The 18789-nt window shown below is 35.6% G+C and overlaps 3 protein-coding genes across 3 annotated transcripts; 1 reads left to right on the forward strand and 2 right to left on the reverse strand.

The window, feature by feature from the left end:
- Window positions 1-358: 358 nt before the first annotated feature.
- LOC112706989 (DNA repair protein RAD16) lies at window positions 359-7408 on the reverse strand. The gene is made up of 16 exons (XM_025758532.3): window positions 6886-7408; window positions 6275-6424; window positions 4921-5933; window positions 4459-4581; window positions 4289-4362; window positions 4140-4200; window positions 3845-3997; window positions 3674-3759; window positions 3425-3494; window positions 2718-2846; window positions 2360-2590; window positions 1709-1813; window positions 1482-1634; window positions 1159-1247; window positions 965-1045; window positions 359-884 (listed from the first exon to the last, which is right to left on the reverse strand). Exons 1-16 carry the CDS (start codon window positions 6917-6919, stop codon window positions 812-814), a joined length of 2625 nt encoding a protein of 874 aa, XP_025614317.1. The 5' UTR covers window positions 6920-7408; the 3' UTR covers window positions 359-811.
- Window positions 7409-10290: 2882 nt separating this feature from the next.
- On the forward strand, window positions 10291-13166 carry LOC112705246 (uncharacterized). The gene is made up of 4 exons (XM_025756083.1): window positions 10291-11424; window positions 11556-11775; window positions 11887-12860; window positions 12909-13166. The coding sequence occupies exons 1-4, from the start codon at window positions 10291-10293 to the stop codon at window positions 13164-13166; spliced, it is 2586 nt and encodes an 861-aa protein (XP_025611868.1).
- A 1445-nt stretch (window positions 13167-14611) lies between these two features.
- LOC112706990 (L-ascorbate oxidase homolog) lies at window positions 14612-18571 on the reverse strand. Its single transcript, XM_025758533.3, has 7 exons — window positions 17576-18571; window positions 17355-17464; window positions 16436-16706; window positions 16252-16354; window positions 15455-16166; window positions 15084-15162; window positions 14612-15008 (listed from the first exon to the last, which is right to left on the reverse strand). The coding sequence occupies exons 1-7, from the start codon at window positions 17714-17716 to the stop codon at window positions 14802-14804; spliced, it is 1623 nt and encodes a 540-aa protein (XP_025614318.1). The 5' UTR covers window positions 17717-18571; the 3' UTR covers window positions 14612-14801.
- Between the last annotated feature and the right edge of the window lie 218 nt (window positions 18572-18789).

Below are 18789 nucleotides of genomic sequence, written 5' to 3' on the forward strand. Positions count from 1 at the left end.
CTATCTGTCGCTGGCAGCCTAATAGACTAATACCTATCTTCCCAGTTCCCGTCCTCCAAAGTCCAAAGTCCCAACTCTCTCCTTTCTTCTTTATTATTATTTGGACCAATATAGAACGACCATTTTCCTTTCGCAGTCGACATGCTACGCATTTTCTCTGGTTTGATCTAAGTTAACTGTCTAACTGTCCGCATAGGAAAAGATGCGGAGTTAACTATGTACGCAAGGAGTGGGGATAATAAAATAAAACAAATTGAAGCCACACATGGCAAATTTTCTCCCACACAGGGTTTGACAAAACAAAATAAAATAAAATAAAAAAACAATTATATTGAAAAGCAAAAGGATAATCAAACCATTCAAACAATGAACTAAATCAGGATCTCTTTAGTCTGTAATATCTGACGCAAATAACGGACTCATGGGGATAACAAAAAATCTTCTGGCGTGAATATGCTTTACGTTGAAATTCTGAAAATTATTACAATTGGGGCCCCGTTATTCCGCGGGGAAGATTGAATTAGAATATTCAGAGCTTCAAAATCCCCACTGACACTCGACGGCACACTGCCGCATTTACATGGGCAGAGGCAAAAGGCACAGCGGAGAAATATGTATACCCTATCATGTGTATTTACAGCTAATGCATTTACATTGCCACCATAAACTTTCAAAAATAATCGGGTTGCCACAGAATGCATGGCATAATTGTGGGGTCTCATAATTTTTCTACCTAAAAATTAGTTCTGCAAAATGGATAGCAGGAAGGCCTTCAACAAATCCTCCTACCAAATTAGAAGCCGGCACCTACCTATGTACCAAATAGGAATTTCAAGTCTCCCTCCGTCAGTTTTCCCAGAGCATCAGAAGAGCCACCTATAATCCTGTTAACAGAGGGAGAAAAAATTAGAGATAGTATGTTACAAAATGAAGAAACTTCTACACCGTTTTACATCACACTTACCCTTCAAACACTAGTTCCTTCTTCTGTTGCAGATTCAAAATCCTCTCCTCAACAGTGTTCTCAATTATAAATCTCACAATTCTATACATGAAAATGGATGTCAGACCATTCAGAAGAGGACGACACCAACCTATCTGTATTTCATTCATTTTTACATTTTCTGATTGGGAAAAATTAAGTGCAAGGAGCAATACCTTATAGGTTTAAATTGTCCTATTCGGTGAATTCTGTCTTGAGCCTGACGCTCCGCAGCTGGGTTCCACCAAGGATCCATAAGGAAAACCTGATCGTGCCCAATTAAGCCACAAATTAACATAGGTTTAGCAAAGACGAAGAGAAACAGAGAATGGATAAAATGACTCTAGAGAAAGTCCAAAAACCAACAGAACAAAAATGCCACATCCATCAATTAAAGAACTATTTTAAAAGAAAAGTATAAGGAAGGTAGAACTACAACGCACAATGTCAACCATGTAAAACATCACAAAGGGGGATATCAAAATGAGGAATAGCTCACATGTGATGCTACAGTCAAATTGAGTGCAACGCCTCCGGTCTTCAGGCTCATGAGAAAAATCCTGCAGTCTGGATCATTGGTAAACCTCTTAATGGCAGCATCTCGGGCAGTCATTGTCATATTTCCATTCAATTGAACACAAGATACCCCAGACTGTAATTAACACATCATGTTATCATCCTCTGATGTATTTTCGCTAATAAACAGAAGGAAACAATTAAATTCACCTTATTCAAAGAGAAGTTTATTAGATCCAAGAATGATGTGAACTGACTAAAAACAATCCCTTTGGCAGAACCATCCCTTTCGACCATAGATCTTATTTCTTCTCGCTGCAACCATTCAACTTATTCCGGGTCAATATAATATAAGATTGTAAACGGTAAGCATAGAGCAGTCAAATTAAGATTGAACACTAATTGTTTATCCAGCAACTATATAAGCATTCTTTCTGCCTCCTGGCAAACTAGCCTTTCACACTTTCTCCTTCCCTTCCCAGGCAACACAAGAAACTTAATGACCATTACTTTCAGTAGATTGATCTTTCAGTAGACATATGCACAAACAATTTTCTCAAAGCAAAAAAGCATATAACCAAACCAAATCTTATTCTAACAAAAGTAACAACTAACAAGCATGCTACAATTGAATTTTCCTCAGCAGCACAAACCAATTCAGCCCTTTCAGATTGTTACTTCTCATCAATCACCATCATATTCATCATATGAAACCACCTGGCAGGCCAGCATTACTTGTACAGCCCTTAACAGTCCGAAGGTTATCTTATATCCTAATATTCGAGTTCTAGAACATGAAACCAAAACATTGATACAACAAAGCCGATGCTAACTGAAATTTGAAAAGAAAACATTACATACCAAAGCCTCTATTTTAGTACTTGTCTGAAAGTTCTCAAGCTGAATTCTGTTTAAAATGCTTGAGGATCTGAATCCCTTAATAGTGGTTTTATTTGCCTGGTATCCAACATCCTTGTGGGAAGTTAAATCAACAGTAGGTAATTGAGAGCATGAAGGGCACGATACTTGTCCCAAAGCAGTAGAGAAATCTATCAAGCATGTCTTGCAAAATCTATGCTCACAAGAGGTAACCTAAAATGGTGACAAGTACCATCCACACACTAAAATTAGCAATAGTTACTCTTCTAAATACAGAACGAGTTCAGAAAAATAAAATGATAAGAACATTAAGAATACTTAGAAGAAAAGACAAACTTACCACAGGATCTTCCACTGGTTCATGACAAATGCCACATGCTTGTTCTTCAGCAGTAGAATTACTAGCCACATGGCCACCTTGTCGTGCTGCAGCTTGAGAATATACCACAAGGTATGGATGATCAACAGCCTGAACATTTATGCAATATTAATACTAAATGTATCCGTAATTTTTCAACAAAGACCAAGAGAAGATTCCCAATATTCCACATGAAATATAAGGTCTGAGGCAAAAAATGAAAAGCATATAACATTTATTTTTTTTCAAAATGAGTAACCATACATTAATTATTCTTTCAAATAAATGATTAATTATACTTTAATAACGTTGAACTGATTTTTGATAAGATATTTCACACAAGTCATTCGCAGATTAAAATACTTAATGCAAAATATCACAGCACATTGTCCTTTTTACATATTATTGAGATTTTTTGCAAAAAAATTGACTAAATGTTATCTTGTGATGTTCTAGAAGTGTACTTTACAAAGGTTTTTAAGTTAAATGCTGATTAGAATGATTGGAAAAAGTCAAAACAGTTAGAGAAATTTAAAAACTCAGATCTCTGTGATTCAACATAGAGAATATTATAGTATGGCATGATCATAAACCATATCATTCTTCTACATACAAAATAGGGAATACGTAACATGCATCACAGTGATCAAAAGAAACATTATTTTTGCTTTGGTAGAGTAGTTGTTCACCTGACGCAGCCGTGTGAGAAGATCAAATATATGAGCATAATTATTCATCAGTGTATTAGATTCGACATACCTGAAATGGAGAAAGCATACCAACAAAACTAAGCCGAGATTACATAGGCAAACAAAAAATGAAAATATTTGGTTAGGAGTTAGGACTTTTGGAACTGTATTCGGGATTAAAATAGAAGGAAATATCCTATTTTAAAAGAAGAATTTTACTGAGACGAAGAGAAGAAGAATGTGACTCACGTATTAAATTGTGCCTGACTTTCATTGTATAATGACTCATAATAGTCTTGCTCTTTTATATCCAGACAATCCCTTCTCAGTGAGACCTGCAAAGAGAGACCATGAAGAAATAAACTTACTGCCTATCAATGGTAAAAATTCAAGAGTTAACCCCGTGATAAAACAACTTACAATTCTAGGAGGAAGTGCAAGATCAGCAGCCCTGCCTATTTTAGTGCGCCTTAGTAGTATGTTCTTCAGAACTTTGTGTTTAAGCAAGACCATAGCTCTATTACCCCGCCCATCATAGCTACTTAGAGAGGATTGAATTGGTGTGGAAACATACTAATCAAGATTAAAAGTAAATAATACAGAACATGTCAACTTTCTACTGAAACACTTTCTACAAAATCATGGACTTGTTTTCTGTCAGTCGTATCCTTTAATATGGTGAGCACAACACAGACTAATGAAATGCAGAACTTACTTTATTCCACCAACAGAAATGTCTAACTGAACTGTGGCTGCAGTCTGGACATTGTTTGGAGCTGTACAAAGGCATCAGGATAACAAACATAGTTGATCTTTTAGTAATAAATCCAGATAACTACATATAAGTCTAACCACTATACACACCTGTGATCAAGGGTCCTGCAATCACAGTCCATGCACAAGTAAAATGAATACGGAGTTATTTGCAGGAACCGTACCTGTATACATGGCATTGCAATTAAGAAATTATAATATCTTCAAAACATAAACTTGATCACCGAACTTTTATAACAAAAAAAGGACCGCAAACTTACCAGAGAATACAGTTCTCCAACACGGTTCTGAATGGGAGTGCCACTTAAAGCCCATTTGTAGGAAGACTCTAAAGCAAGAACTGCTTTTGCTGTGTTACTATGTCTGGACTTTATGTAGTGTGCCTATTATTTACATATTAAAAAAAGTCAATAAAATAGCAGAGTCAAGCCTAAGTGAAGTTCGGTACATTGCAATCAAGATTACAGTTAGTGCTGGCAACAAATGTCAAATTATATTCTATATAAAAGTGACGTTACAAAATTGAAAAATTTTGCATTACGGCTTCAAGCCATAACCATATTTTCTTCATTTTTTATTTTCTATCAAAGAATAAGTCGGCAATAGTCAAGAACAGAGAAATTAGAAACAACAGAAGGATATAAAATGTCTCCATAGATTTTAAAAGAAAAATTACCAGGAGCTCAAAAGCATAACACAATACAATTTGCAACACAACTGACCTCGTCCAATATAATCCGCAGCCATTTAACAGCATGAAGAAGTGACATACCCCTGTGTGTGGCATTTGCATCTTCTGCGTCCATGCTCAGTTCATTTTCACTACAAGACATCTTACTCACACCTTCTTTGTACATCCCTCTAGTGACTTCTGTTTTCTTCTTAACTTGCCTTGATTGTTTTTCCTTAGGAGGCATCATAAACTTCCTGTACTCAGACTCAACAGTAGAGTACGTAGTTATCACAAAATCATAATCCAAGAACTGTTCAATACTCTTCCCTCTCCTTGCCCCATGATAAACGAGCACCTTGGTGCTTCCTTTGATGGTAAACCGATCAATCTCATTAACCCACTGAGTAACAGCGACAACAGGACAAATGACAAGTGTTCCTTTGATCGCAGGCAAGATTCCAGATAAAGAAGGTGAATGCGATAGTATGGGTTCAGCTGGTGCAGAACTACTTTGCATCAATTCACGTTTGGCAAGGACAAGTGCTATTGCTTGAATCGTCTTTCCCATTCCCATTTCATCTGCAAGGATGCCACCTCTAGTATCAGAATTTTCCTGTTTCAAAGCCCAGGCTAACCATTCCTTTTGGTACCTAAGTAAAGGCATAGTCAGATCAGAAGATGCCTCAGCAGTTTCTGTCAATACTTCATTCTGATTATCTAAGTCACCATCTTCTGAAAAATTCTCATCAATCCATCTTTCTTGGTCATTTTCCCATACTTGCCATAGCAGCTTTGGCTTTTTCCCTTTTCTTTTTTTTCTATTTTTCTTCTTTTTTGTTCCAGTCAAATCATGGGGAACTGATTCCTGCTGAATCATTGAGAATTCATTCATATCTGCATTGTCCACCACTCTATCAACATCATTTGGTCCTCTATTTTTCACGTGAGAACTTCTTGCCTTACTGAACTTTGGCTTTTGCCTTTTTCCATGTTCATAATAATCAGAAGTGTCACAACTGCTACTACTTGACCCTGGTTCTTGATTGAAGTTATCTAGCAATCCTGCATGAAATTTTATTTATTGTTTAAGACAAGCTATCAGGATTAATATCTCATTGCAGTATGTAAAGTCTCCGTTTTTGTTCAAAAGATTCCAGGAAATAAATTCCTTGGAAACTTTACTCTGGTTTCATTCACACTGTATCCAATTCCATTGTCAAAGGTTAAACCATAACCTTATGCAGAGGTACACACCATCTCATGGAAATTCATGTGTAAAGATCCTCAAACATTTAGGTGGCGTCATTTTGCTTCAAAATAGAGGAAGTTCACATTCGAAAACCAAGCAGCCCATATCATAAAATGAAAACATTCACTGAGTTAACCAGACGAAGACAATATACCTTCGTAACTAGAATTTGAATATACAATAGAATCAGAATCAGAATCAGAATCAGAATCAGAATCAGAAGATATAGTGTGAATATCTGCATAGTTAACACTGGTGCCTCGGCCATCAGCTTCAGCTTCAGCTACAGGCTGCTGGTCGTTCCCTGTTTTACCAATTCACACACAACAATGACAACCAATCAGTGTTACGAAACCAATCAAACCATTTAACAGCAACAAAGCTTGCTGGTTCAACAAAAAAAAAAAACACGTTAACATCAAGCACCTTTCATGTTCTCGTTTTCAAACTTTCCATCGCCAAAATTATTTACCAAGAATATAAATAACGCACATTCCGCGTGAAACAAAGCAAAAAAGAAACAAAACAAAAAAGACACGATACATATTCAAGAAACGAACAAAGAAGAAAGGCAAGAGAAAATGACGTCAAAAGTTCGGAACATTCACTTTATTCGGTCACTTTCTCCCATCATCCAGGCACTTTTCTCAGCAAATAAGACAGTCGCAATTCGAAAATCTAAATTCAAACCACACACAGTGGAAAGAAATGATACGAAATAGAAAAACGAAAATTGCGAGAGATAAAGAATATAGGAAACTGTACCATTGGAACGGCGTGGACGAGGATGAAGCACCATTAACGAACGCGACGGAGAGAATTAGGGTTTCGGATTTGAAGAATTCTCAAACGATCAATAGAGGGAGAAAACGATTTGAGCAGTGAAAAAAGAACGCCCACTTTGTGCACAGAGAATGCTGGCAGCGTTTCGGTTTCTGTCACTTAAACGGCGGGAACTAAGTAAGTGCCCTTTTTTTAACTACTACTAAGTGGCCACTGGCCAAGCGTAAGGAGTTCGGTTCCACTGCGGTAAGGACTACCGAAGAGAGTTTGAGTTGGCGCGCTCTGAGCCAATGATTTATTTGACTTTCAATGGGGCCACACGTTGTGAATGAGGGTCTGCGTTCTCAACGGTTAGGGTCTGTTGGTTTATCGTTATGTACTGTGTGAACGGTGGGTTTGCTTTTCCACGTTTTGTCTCGTATGGCGTCGTTCTGATGCATCATCGCTTTTATATCTCCCAACCTCTTCCGAGTTTCAATAATTGCCATATTTGAGTATGACATTCAAATTGTCTGACAGTGCGTGACTTTTCTCTTTACTGCCCTGGTATTTCAATAAATTAATTGCTTAATTAATTACTCTTTTAAACTCCATATTTTTCATTTTGTAATGAGAAAATATTTTATGCATAAATCAATTTTACATTGTTGCCCAATTGAAATTCAATAAAAATTAGAAATGACAGTAGATAAGCGGCGAAAACTAATGCATTTCAGGTAAAGCACGGAGTGCAGCACTCTTTAAAAGTTAACCTACTATAAGTAAGTAGATAAACTAAATTTATTTATTATTATTATTATTATTTTGTTATGGGGTGAACAAACAAACCGACACTAACAAAAAAAACTAATTCGCTCTTTTAATAGAGGACTATCTTTACACCAACAAAAATACCTAGAAAAATTTAATCCAATTCCTCCGTTATTCCGTTATTTTTGATATCTTCAACCATTTTCACTGTTTTGTTTACTAGCAGGTGTTTTTACTATTGTTCTGTCTAGCCACAGATTTTGACGCTCTTGAACCCACTCCATTCTACTTCTACTATAAAAGCCGAAAAAATTGCTGCCATAGAAAAAGAAGACGCTGTCTGTCACTGCTGCTAATTGGCTAACTCCAAACTGATTCTGTAGAAGAACCGGTCTCCGTGAAAGCGCCATGATTCTCAAATGATGACGCAGTCAAAGCACAAAATACATGACAGTTATAACAAGTCCATTATCTTTTATTTCAAATTATCCTCAACTTGTACTTAATAAGATGAAAAATTAAAATATAATTTTATTTAAACAATTATTTGTATTATTTTTTATTAATTTATTCAAAAAATAATTAAATTTTGAAGCTAATTGGTATAAAATATTACAGATATAAAACTAAGAAAATTTTTTATTTGGATAAGAATGAGCCTAATAAATAATTATTCTATTTAAATATAATTAAGAGTATTTCTTTCTTTGTCAACGAGTTATAATTCAAATGGCATAGTCTCTATATTCATCTAAAAATTGGTAAAAAAAAGAATACTTCTTTTTTTTATTAACTTTTTTAAACATTAATTATTTATTTTACATACTATATAAAAATAAATGAATATAATATTTATTGAGTAGACACAGTTACGTAAAAAAAATTTTATTGTCATAGTATTTGAACTAAAGGAAAGAAAGTATCATTTTAAGAAAAACTAACAATATATTTTTAATAATATTCTTAATACAAAATAATAAATTTTAAATATTTTTTTAAATAATATATATTAACTAAAATAATATAATTATCCCAAATAATATATTATAAATATAGTAAAATGACATATTTCAATAAAAAAATTGTTAATAAAAAATTATATGAATTTTTGCTTCGCACAAAATAAAATTATTATATGTTTGTTTGCTTTTTATGTTATATATATGGTTTTTTTAATTAAATTAATATAATACAAAATTTTTTATTATTTTATTCATATTTAATGTTTTAATTTTATTTCTCACAAAATAAAATTATATATATATATATAACACAAAAATTTTTATCATTATATTTATATTTAATATTATAATTTTATTTCACATAAAATAAAATTTATTTAAATTTTAATATTATAAACATAAAATATATATATAACACAATTTTTTATCATTGTATTTATATTCAATATTATAATTTTATTTCACACAAAACAAAATTTATTTAAATTTTAATATTATTTAAAAAATTTTCTAGATTTAGTACATGAATTTTTAACTTATTTTTTATATATTATTTATTTTAATTCTAAAGTTCAATAATTTTTTTTTACAGACATGTTGTTTTTAATATTTATATACTTTTTTTTATTTTAAACTTCAGCCCAATATCTGAGATTTATAAAAAAATTCTAAAACTTGTAAAAAATGATTAACCTGATTAACAGGTTACCTTTTTAAATCCAGACCATTCAAATAAAATATAACAAATGAAGAGTTTAGATTTAACGAATTTACAAGGTGTGCAACACTCCATTCTTACCAAGGAGCGTTTAAGAATGAGCCTAGATAAGCATTGTTTTGACACTAGATAACCATGATAGTATAGATATTTTTCCTTGTTTAAAAATTATAGTTTCAAATTATTTTACACTAGTATTTTTTGTCGTTGACAAATAAATATACTATTTTAATTTTTAAGACTGGTTTTTAACAAAATCGCACTCCATTAAACAATTTAAAAGTTATTTTAAAAATGCTTTTTTGAGCATAGTTATTTTAACAGTGTTGATGATTCATGAATCTGAAAATAAAATTAACAATTCATGGGGGCCTATGGGAAAATAATTAATTATCATGACGGATTCTCAGCAAATAAATAATTCTATTTTCATACATTTGTGGCAATATTTAGATTTTTCCAATAATTGTTTGCTTGATATAGGCAAGTTTTACCTTAAGTAATGTTCTCCTTTATAATTTGTAGCGATATTTAGATTTTTAAATAATTTTTTTTGCTTTATCTAAACAAGTTTAGCTGTAAATGTTTTTTTTCTATGATTCATGAAAATTTATTAAATTATTATTGTTATTCTAGTGTATCACATAGAGATAGAGATATTCATACATACACATATCCATCAGTTTTGAAGAAAAAGAAAAAATTTTAATAAAAAATTAAAAAATGAGTAGAAAAAATCTAACATCATTAGTGTTCTTGTTGTATAGAAAAAAATTATGAAACAAAAATGTGTATAATAATATACTTAATTTGAAATTTAATGTAATTTATTATAAAATAATTTATAATTTATTATAGTTAGAGTTGATCAAGAAAAAAATAATGCATTTTTTACGGTATCAGAAGTTCGATCTGGGCTTCTTCCTGTGAATGGTTTCCACACGCAGCAGAGGTGCGATGGAGGATCGGGTTGAGAGTCTGGAGAAACAGTTGAATGAATTTCGATCTGAACAAAACAGAATGATGGAAACGATGACGCAAAGGATGGATGAATTAGTAATGCGAATCCCACAACAGGATTCGAGCAGTGGGAACTCGCGCATCAACGATCCGGGTGGCGGGCGTCAGCGAGATCCACCTCCAAACAGGGGTGATCTCAATTGCAAAGTGGATATTCCTTCGTTTGATGGCTCGGATGCGAGCGGATGGTTGGTTCGAATGGATCGTTATTTTCGCATATCAAAGATTCAGGTGGAAGAGAAACTCGAGTACGCAGTGCTTGCACTTCATGGGGAAGCTTTAACATGGTTTGAATGGTGGGAGTCTCAATCCACCTTCCCTTCATGGATTCGTTTTAAACAAGATTTGCTCAAACGATTTGAGCCTGGTGCAGATGCGAATCCTCTTATGCCATTGTTGCAGGTGAGACAGCATGGGTCGGTTATGGACTATCGGAGAGACTTTGAGATAGCGGCTAGGGCACATAGACATTTGGGGGGAGATACCTTGTTGTGCATGTTCCATGAAGGACTCAAACCCTCGATCAAAGCGGAGATGAGAGTTGCCGAGTTTGAAAACCTCCAGGCGCTGATGGATAGAGCCATGATGTTAGAGTCAAGGAATGAAGCGTGGCGTGCAGAAGGAACGCACCCAGGAGGAAGACGAAATGAAAATACTAACCGTTTGGGCTGGAGCGGTGCCAGATCCAATAATTGGGCTCAGCCCACTTCACAATCTCCTTCAATAACTAAACAGCCCACATTCATCCCACATAGTAAAACGGAATCCAATACTTCCTCGGCCCCTTCCACCACTAATATCACAAAGCCTTCATCACGATGGATTTCAAATGAGGAATGGAGTGAGAGACAGCGCAAAGGTCTCTGTTTCCGATGCGGGGACAAGTGGAATCCTGGCCACGCATGCAAGTTCAGACATCAACAACTCATTCTCCTGGGGGAGGAGGATGAACAACCCGAGGATTGTTGCGAAGATTTGGCCTCGGACGAACCTGTAGTAACCATTAACAGTCTTTCTCTTCGTCTCTCTTCTCTACGTTATTGGGGACTTACATCACACCAAACTTTGAAGGTACGACTACTATAAACGGTGTTGAGGTGGTCGTGTTGGTTGACCCAGGGGCTGAGGCGAATTTTATTTCATCTTCTCTTGTCTCCATACTGTGTTTGCCATTGGTACACCTGCCTCCTTTCCGAATTGAGGTTGGAAATGGAGCAATAGAGCATGGGTTAGGTGGCTGTGAAAAAGTGGAATTATTGGTACAAGGAATTTCTATTGTGGAGGATTTCTTGGTGATGGAATTGGGACATTCTAAAGTCGTTTTGGGTGCGGGGTGGATTGCTAGTTTGGGCAAATTTGAAGGGGATTATAACGCCTTATCCTTAAGCTGGATGTTGAATGGGAAGAAGGTGACTTTGCATGGTGATCCCTCTTTAGGGAGAAGTCGAGCTAATGCAAAAGTGTCTTTAAATGCCCTTAGAAATAATTAAGAGGGCTTTCTCGTAACCCCTGTGTTCATTGCCGATTCTACAGAAGCCCAACTATCTGTTTCGTCAGCAACTTTGGCAATTTTGCAGCAATTTGAGGATGTCTTTCAGTCCCCATATGGTCTTCCTCCACAAAGAACTCACGATCATGCTATAGTACTAAAAGACAGTGCAGAGATCCCAAACATTAGACCTTACAGATATCCACATTATCAGAAGGCAGAAATGGAAAAAATAATTGATGAAATGCTGCAGATTGGGATTATTCGACCTAGCACAAGTCCCTTCTCGAGCCCGGTAATTCTGGTAAAGAAAAAGGATGGTGGGTGGAGGTTTTGCGTTGACTATAGGGCCCTCAATAAGATCACGGTGCCGGACAAATTTCCTATTCCTATTATAGAGGAGCTATTGGATGAGCTCGAGGGTGCAACAGTGTTTTCCAAATTGGATCTCAAATCCGGATATCATCAAATTCGAATGAAGGAGGAGGATATTCATAAGACAGCTTTTCGCACCCACGATGGCCATTACGAATTCCTTGTAATGCCTTTTGGCCTCACAAACGCTCCATCTACTTTTCAAGCTCTCATAAACACTGTACTTCGTCCGTTCCTCAGAAAATTTGCTCTAGTTTTCTTCGATGACATCCTTATTTATAGCAAGGATCTCATTAGCCACAGAGGTCATTTGCAGAATATTTTTGAGGTACTGAGACAGCACAGTTTATTGGTAAATAAAAAGAAGTGCTGTTTTGAAGCAACGAGTATTGAGTACCTTGGCCACGTTATTTCTGCTGAGGGGGTGGCGGCTGATCCTAAGAAACTCAGAGATATGCTTGACTGGCCTCCACCAAAAGATATTCGCAGCTTGAGGGGTTTCTTGGGCTTAACCGGATATTATCGACACTTTGTAAAGGGGTATGGTACTATTGCTACTCCTCTCACCCAACTTCTCAAAAAGGACTCTTTTAATTGGGGTAAGGATGCTGAATCTGCTTTTCAAAAGCTCAAAACAGCTATGGTTTCAGTTCCGGTTTTAACCGTTCCATGCTTTTCTAAACCTTTCTAGCTGGAAACCGATGCATCCGGAAAGGGAGTGGGTGCTGTCTTGATGCAGGAGGGTCGGCCAATTGCTTTTATGAGCCAAAAACTCTCGGAAACAGCCCAGCAGAAATCTGTCTACGAAAGAGAGTTGATGGCAATTGTTCTAGCTGTTCAAAAGTGGAAACACTATCTCATGGGACAGCAGTTCACAGTTTTTACTGATCAACAGTCCTTGAAATTTTTATTAGATCAACGTGTAGCAGAAGAAGGCCAGCAGAAATGATTATCCAAGCTACTGGGATATAATTTTGACATTAAATATAAGGCAAGGATAGAAAATAGGGTGACTGATGCCCTTTCTAGGAAATTTCATTTCTCCTCCCTGTCTTTTTCCATGGCAGCAGAATGGGATGATATGGAGGCTGAAGTATTGGCTGATGAGAAATTAAATGGGATTATGCAGAAATTGTTGGTGGGGGAAGAAACTACACCCGGTTTTGCATTAATGAATGGAAAACTCAAATATAAAGGGAGGTTAGTGCTTGCAAAAACCTCTAAATGGATTCCAAAAATTCTGATGGAATTTCATAGCTCCAAGCTGGGAGGCCATTCGGGCTTCTTTAGAACTTACAAGAGGATTTCTGCTATCCTTTACTGGGAGGGTATGAAGGCAGCAGTGATGAACTTTATTAAAGGCTGTGAAATTTGTCAGCAGAACAAGCATTCTACCTTGCAACCTGCTGGTCTCCTACAACCGCTGCCGATTCCTTCCAATGTATGGGCTGACATCTCAATGGATTTCATAGAGGGATTACCCAAAGCCAATGGGATGGATACGATATTTGTGGTGGTGGATCGCATGACTAAATATGCTCATTTCTTCCCACTTTCACATCCCTTTACGGCAAAGGATGTTACTGTTTTGTTCATTAAGGAAGTGGTACGCCTCCATGGTTTTCCATCGTCAATTGTCTCCGATCAAGACAAAATATTCATGAGTGCTTTCTGGACTGAAGTTTTTAAACAGGCCGGTACTACCTTGAAGATGTCCTCGGCCTATCACCCACAGACCAACGGTCAAACTGAGGCGGTGAATAAATGCTTGGAAACTTACATGCGATGCTTAACTGGTGCTAAAAGTTAAAGTCTAATCTGCTGAATTCCATTTAAAAATCTTTTGTTAGTCAATGAATTGTTATATACACAAAGAGAAAGTATAGAAGAATAATATTTTTTCTAAACAACGTAAATGATAAGTTAAAAAAAAGTTAATTTTAATTTTAAAATTCAAATTTTGAATTAATTAAATTTATTCATGTTTAGTGAATTGAAAATACTTAGAATATAGTCTATGGTCTACAATTTATATTGTTCACAATCTTCTTTATTCACCTAAGAAAATTGACACAAAATATAATTCAAACCCTCAATTTAAGTAATGACTACTTAATGAACTCAAATTAATTGGATGAATACGTCTCATAACCCAGACACGCACGCACAAACTTTTCTTAAGTTTGAAATTATGGTAAAGTATTATTCTATAATAATCATATCATGAGCTGATGAACTAATATTTTGGTTGACTAAAAGATAATTTGTTAGATTTTGGGGTGGGGCAGGGGGATTGAGGCGATGTAGTGAACTAGTGAAGTAAATTGCAATATTTCATTAACAAGTTTGTTTCGTTTTGGGATCTATAATTTGACGAAGAATTTATCAAAGAAGTATATAAACACATCCATTGATTATATATAATTCAACAAATACTAATGTCCTGGCTGCCGCAGATTTTACAATAAGAGAGAGCGATCATAGCATGCCAACATAGATATAAGATGGTACCAAGGAAATAAGGCTTGAGCTAAGCCTTGAATGGAAATGAATAATTTGTTGTTGACTATGATCTTAGATATTATTAAGGGTGGCTATGGCCTATAGCCCGGCCACAGAGCAAAGCATTACTTGGTATAGGGTACTCATCCCTCCATGAATTTGCAGGAGAATACACACGAAGGTAAAATTGCTGCCCCAAATATTGACGAGCCCAATTCTCTGACCTCACATTCCACATTCCTACGTTGTCCAAAGGTATGTATACTGCACTCCATGATTTGGGATACACCTATACATAATCACAAAAAAATTGAATTATAAAATTGTGCATAATCGCCTATACATAATTTTTACTATGATATACCTGAACTGTGCATCTAGAAATTGTGTCCCTCAAATTGTAATTTAATCTGCTTGCAGCTGACCACTGACCTCCATCCATTCTGAACATATAAAGATGTCATAATGTATATTAGTAATTACAAAAATTCTATTTATGCACTAAAATCAGCCACTAAAATCAATCACCAATGTACTTGTGTATAAATACATGTATGGTTTAATTTATTTTCAATGTATATTTGTATTCTAACATATTTTATACTGATCGCCCTAACTTTGGTAGCTGACTTTGGTGTACATGTAGGATTACTCAAGTAATTATTAGTAAGAAGAGAATATAAATGGTATCATATTTGCAGCAGAGACAGAGAAAATGAAGTTAGTTGGACTTACCCTACAACAAAGAAGTTGTGGCCATCAATATGCCAAGATTGCACATTGTCTTCAGGATTCTCAAACACAACCTCCACATAGCCGCGAAAATCAGCAGCCATGACAGAGGTCTGGAGGTAACCCCCGCCGCCTGTGGGATTATCCGGGATGCTTCCGAGGCTGAACACCCCCGAGATCTTGAAGTAATCCGCCAGCTTCAGTGGCGTATCGGCGGGGATGAACGAAACACTGTTCACAGCATATCTCTGCTTCCCATTGATAACTGGTGCAGAATTTTGAAGCCTAATTGTGCGGGTTGTGTTTATCATACCATAATGATAAGATCCTTGTGGATTAGGCCTTGGTCCACTTGCTGTCAGATTTCGCCTCAGAGAGCGAGCTTGTTCCAGAGACCAATCAATTTGAGTTGTTAGTCCAATAGTGGCAGGACCGGCAACAGTTCCGGCCGAGTTGCTGTATCGGAAAATGGAGGTAGCGTTCAAGACTTGAGAGGTGAATCGAGAGGTGACAACGATGTAGTAGTCTTGAGGTGGTTGATCGGCAGTTACCAACACCGACATACTCTGCCCCAAATGGATGTCAAGCGAGTCATAAGTATTCTGAAGAGTGTGAATGCCTTCCACCTCAACTAGCAGCATCTTATGACCTTGGATTCTGAAATTGATGGAAGTCCCAATCCCCACGTTTGATATCCTGAATCTGTAAGTTTTTCCTGTCAAACAAGTAAATCTGAGATATAACTATTTACGTGTCTCTTTATGTCAAGTTTTCCTTCTTTGGAGAAATAGTTTTTATACCTTGATCAACTGTAAAGGTGTATCCATTGGAACCGCGACCATTGATGATAAGACCGTCAGGGAAAGGAAGGTCGCTTCCGCCGTCTAAAATTGCTCTCAAATCCTGCAAGAGTCAATACAGATATAACATTACATCGAAGACTTTTTTTTATCTGTTTTAACTTGATGCGTTAGAGGTGCTTACAGTGTGATTTCTCTTGTACCAGTCTCCTGCCAATACGGTGAAATCCCCGGCTGGAGGATCAAACGGTACCGGAATGACAGAGCGACTGTTAATTTTGAAGCCGCCGTAGCCGCCGGCCGCCTTGTGGAATGCGAGGGAGGGAAAGTAGAAGTAGCTGCCAATCTGATCCTTTACTTGAAGAACATAAGTAAAGTTGCTTCCTGGTGGGATTGGACAATTGGTACCATACACTCCATCCTGCCATGAATTTCTTCTCTGCTGCACTCCATTCCTATATACAAATATCACACCATCTTAATATACGAGTGTCTGTTGTTAGAGTCTCTGTGTTCTTTCTGTCATGATGAATACAAAATACACTAATCTAATGTATTTGTGTCTCTGTATCCCTGTTTCAATGTCCTGTGCATGTAAATAAACGCAGCCTAAGTTCATGATGATGTCCATCAATGCACAGCACCATTTAGTTTTAATTTCTTAAGTTATTTTCTCTAATCTACAAGAGAAAGCAAAATAGTTTATCCATTTTGCCATCACAAGTGCAAATTATTTTCAACAATTTTATAAGTCAATCAGGTTAAAGAACTGCTGTTTGAATCTGAGGAATCAATCAATAACCATAAATCAGATAAGTAAGATAGATAGTTTTAGCAGTTATTAAAATTGAATTTCACTTGCTAGATCTAATACTAAATGGGATCACGTCACATGGCATGTTCACCTAATCAACAAACAATGATCCATTTTTCTTTTTTGTCCAAAATGGGCATCATTTTCAAACTAACTTTGCAAATGTACTCTCTCAAGGTAATCACAATAATTTGCATCAGAAAGTAATTACAATAATACCAACAAAATAATTTAGAAGACTAGTTATCCATATCTGGTTATCAAGAATGGATTAAAGAAGAAAAGTTACCAAGAGATAAGGAAAGGTTCATCTAAGCTATTGTAGACATTGATGATCAAATTATCATTAGTGACAGATTCAATCTGCGGCCCTGGGAACTGCCCATTTATCAATATCCCCTGCCATTTCATTCATGTAACAAACGATTAACAACATTCTTAAACTAACAAAAACAAAACAAAGACTTGCAATAATACATAAATAAAGAAGAAAAATGAAAAAAAGGGTACCTGTTGTTTAACACCAAGAGGATAAATATCTCCATAGGTAACATTCCAAGTGTAGAACCTATAAGGATCTTCACCAATTGAACATGTCACAAGAATCTGCACCACTAACAAGAGACACCACACTCTCATGAAGCAACCCATTTTTTTTTCTCTCTCTCTCTGAAAACCTCTCTCACTAAGATAATGTAACACTAGTTCTCAACTTTGAAGTAATTGAAACCAACAAACAAAACAAAACAAACCAAGCAAGCACTTTTCTTTTGCTTAAAATAATAACACTTTTCTTTTTCCCTTTTGCTTTGGAGCCTAGAGCTTTTCTCCAAAGAAGAAGAGAAGAGAAAAGAAGCAAGCGGTGTCGGTGAGTGTTAGCTTGTTTTTGAGCAGAGAAGTAATGTAATGAAATAATGAAGCAGGGCTAGTTGATGGTTATGTTTATTGAGACTCAGTCTCAGACTCAGAGACTGTTGTGTTGTGCTTGTGTCATGCAATGTAATCTATGATATATGAGCTGTATCCACCATTTCAATATTCTTAAAAAGAGTGTCAGTTCTACACCGAAATTATTGACCCTTGTATTGCACCCATGTTGTTCATCAACAATATTGAAATTGATATCAAACCTGCAACCAAGATAAGAAATAATAATGCATAAATCCTGACAATGATTACTTTTTTATCTAAAAACATAGTAACTCAACTAATATTTTTTTGTATATAAGTAATATGATATGATAAAAAATATTATTTTTATTGATATTTATTAGACTAATTCCTTAAGAAAAGGAAATCAAATATATCAATTTAAAATCACTTAAATAATTACCATTTTGATTAAAGTTACGCTTTCATATATTTGTTAATAATTAATATACAAGAGAAAATCAAATCACAATTGAAAATATCCCTAACATAATGAACAATATATACTTCAAGTATATTTGTTTATTATTTATTTATTTGGCTTTTATAAAAGATTTCGCGTATAACGAAAACTGTAAAATTCCTATAACGATGCAATGATATATATGCCACAGACAAGGAATGACGGAAAGGCACATGCTTTGTTTTGGATGGATGTACATAACTACATATATGCAGAACTTTTGTTCGTTCAAATATATAACAAGGGAAAGAGAGAAAAGAGGGAAAAAAATGATAAGGAGAGCTTAAAAATATTGGAACTAAGGAATTGGATGCTTCTGCGAATCTAATCA

Source organism: Arachis hypogaea, chromosome 8, assembly GCF_003086295.3.
Source record: "Arachis hypogaea cultivar Tifrunner chromosome 8, arahy.Tifrunner.gnm2.J5K5, whole genome shotgun sequence".
Taxonomy (NCBI): domain Eukaryota; kingdom Viridiplantae; phylum Streptophyta; class Magnoliopsida; order Fabales; family Fabaceae; genus Arachis; species Arachis hypogaea.

Coding starts and splice junctions, on each gene's coding strand:
- LOC112706989 (XM_025758532.3), bottom strand. CDS start 6,919: ATGGTGCTTCATCCTCGTCCACGCCGTTCCAATG. Junction 1,814..2,359: donor GTACTAAAATAGAGGCTTTG/GTATGTAATGTT, acceptor GAATGGTTGCAG/CGAGAAGAAATAAGATCTAT. Junction 1,046..1,158: donor GGACAATTTAAACCTATAAG/GTATTGCTCCTT, acceptor TTTCATGTATAG/AATTGTGAGATTTATAATTG.
- LOC112705246 (XM_025756083.1), top strand. CDS start 10,291: ATGGAGGATCGGGTTGAGAGTCTGGAGAAACAGTTGAATGAATTTCGA. Junction 11,425..11,555: donor CATCACACCAAACTTTGAAG/GTACGACTACTA, acceptor TTCCGAATTGAG/GTTGGAAATGGAGCAATAGA. Junction 12,861..12,908: donor AAAAGCTCAAAACAGCTATG/GTTTCAGTTCCG, acceptor AAACCTTTCTAG/CTGGAAACCGATGCATCCGG.
- LOC112706990 (XM_025758533.3), bottom strand. CDS start 17,716: ATGGGTTGCTTCATGAGAGTGTGGTGTCTCTTGTTAGTGGTGCAGATT. Junction 17,465..17,575: donor CTCTTGGTGTTAAACAACAG/GTACCCTTTTTT, acceptor ATGAAATGGCAG/GGGATATTGATAAATGGGCA. Junction 15,163..15,454: donor CACAACTTCTTTGTTGTAGG/GTAAGTCCAACT, acceptor TTATATGTTCAG/AATGGATGGAGGTCAGTGGT.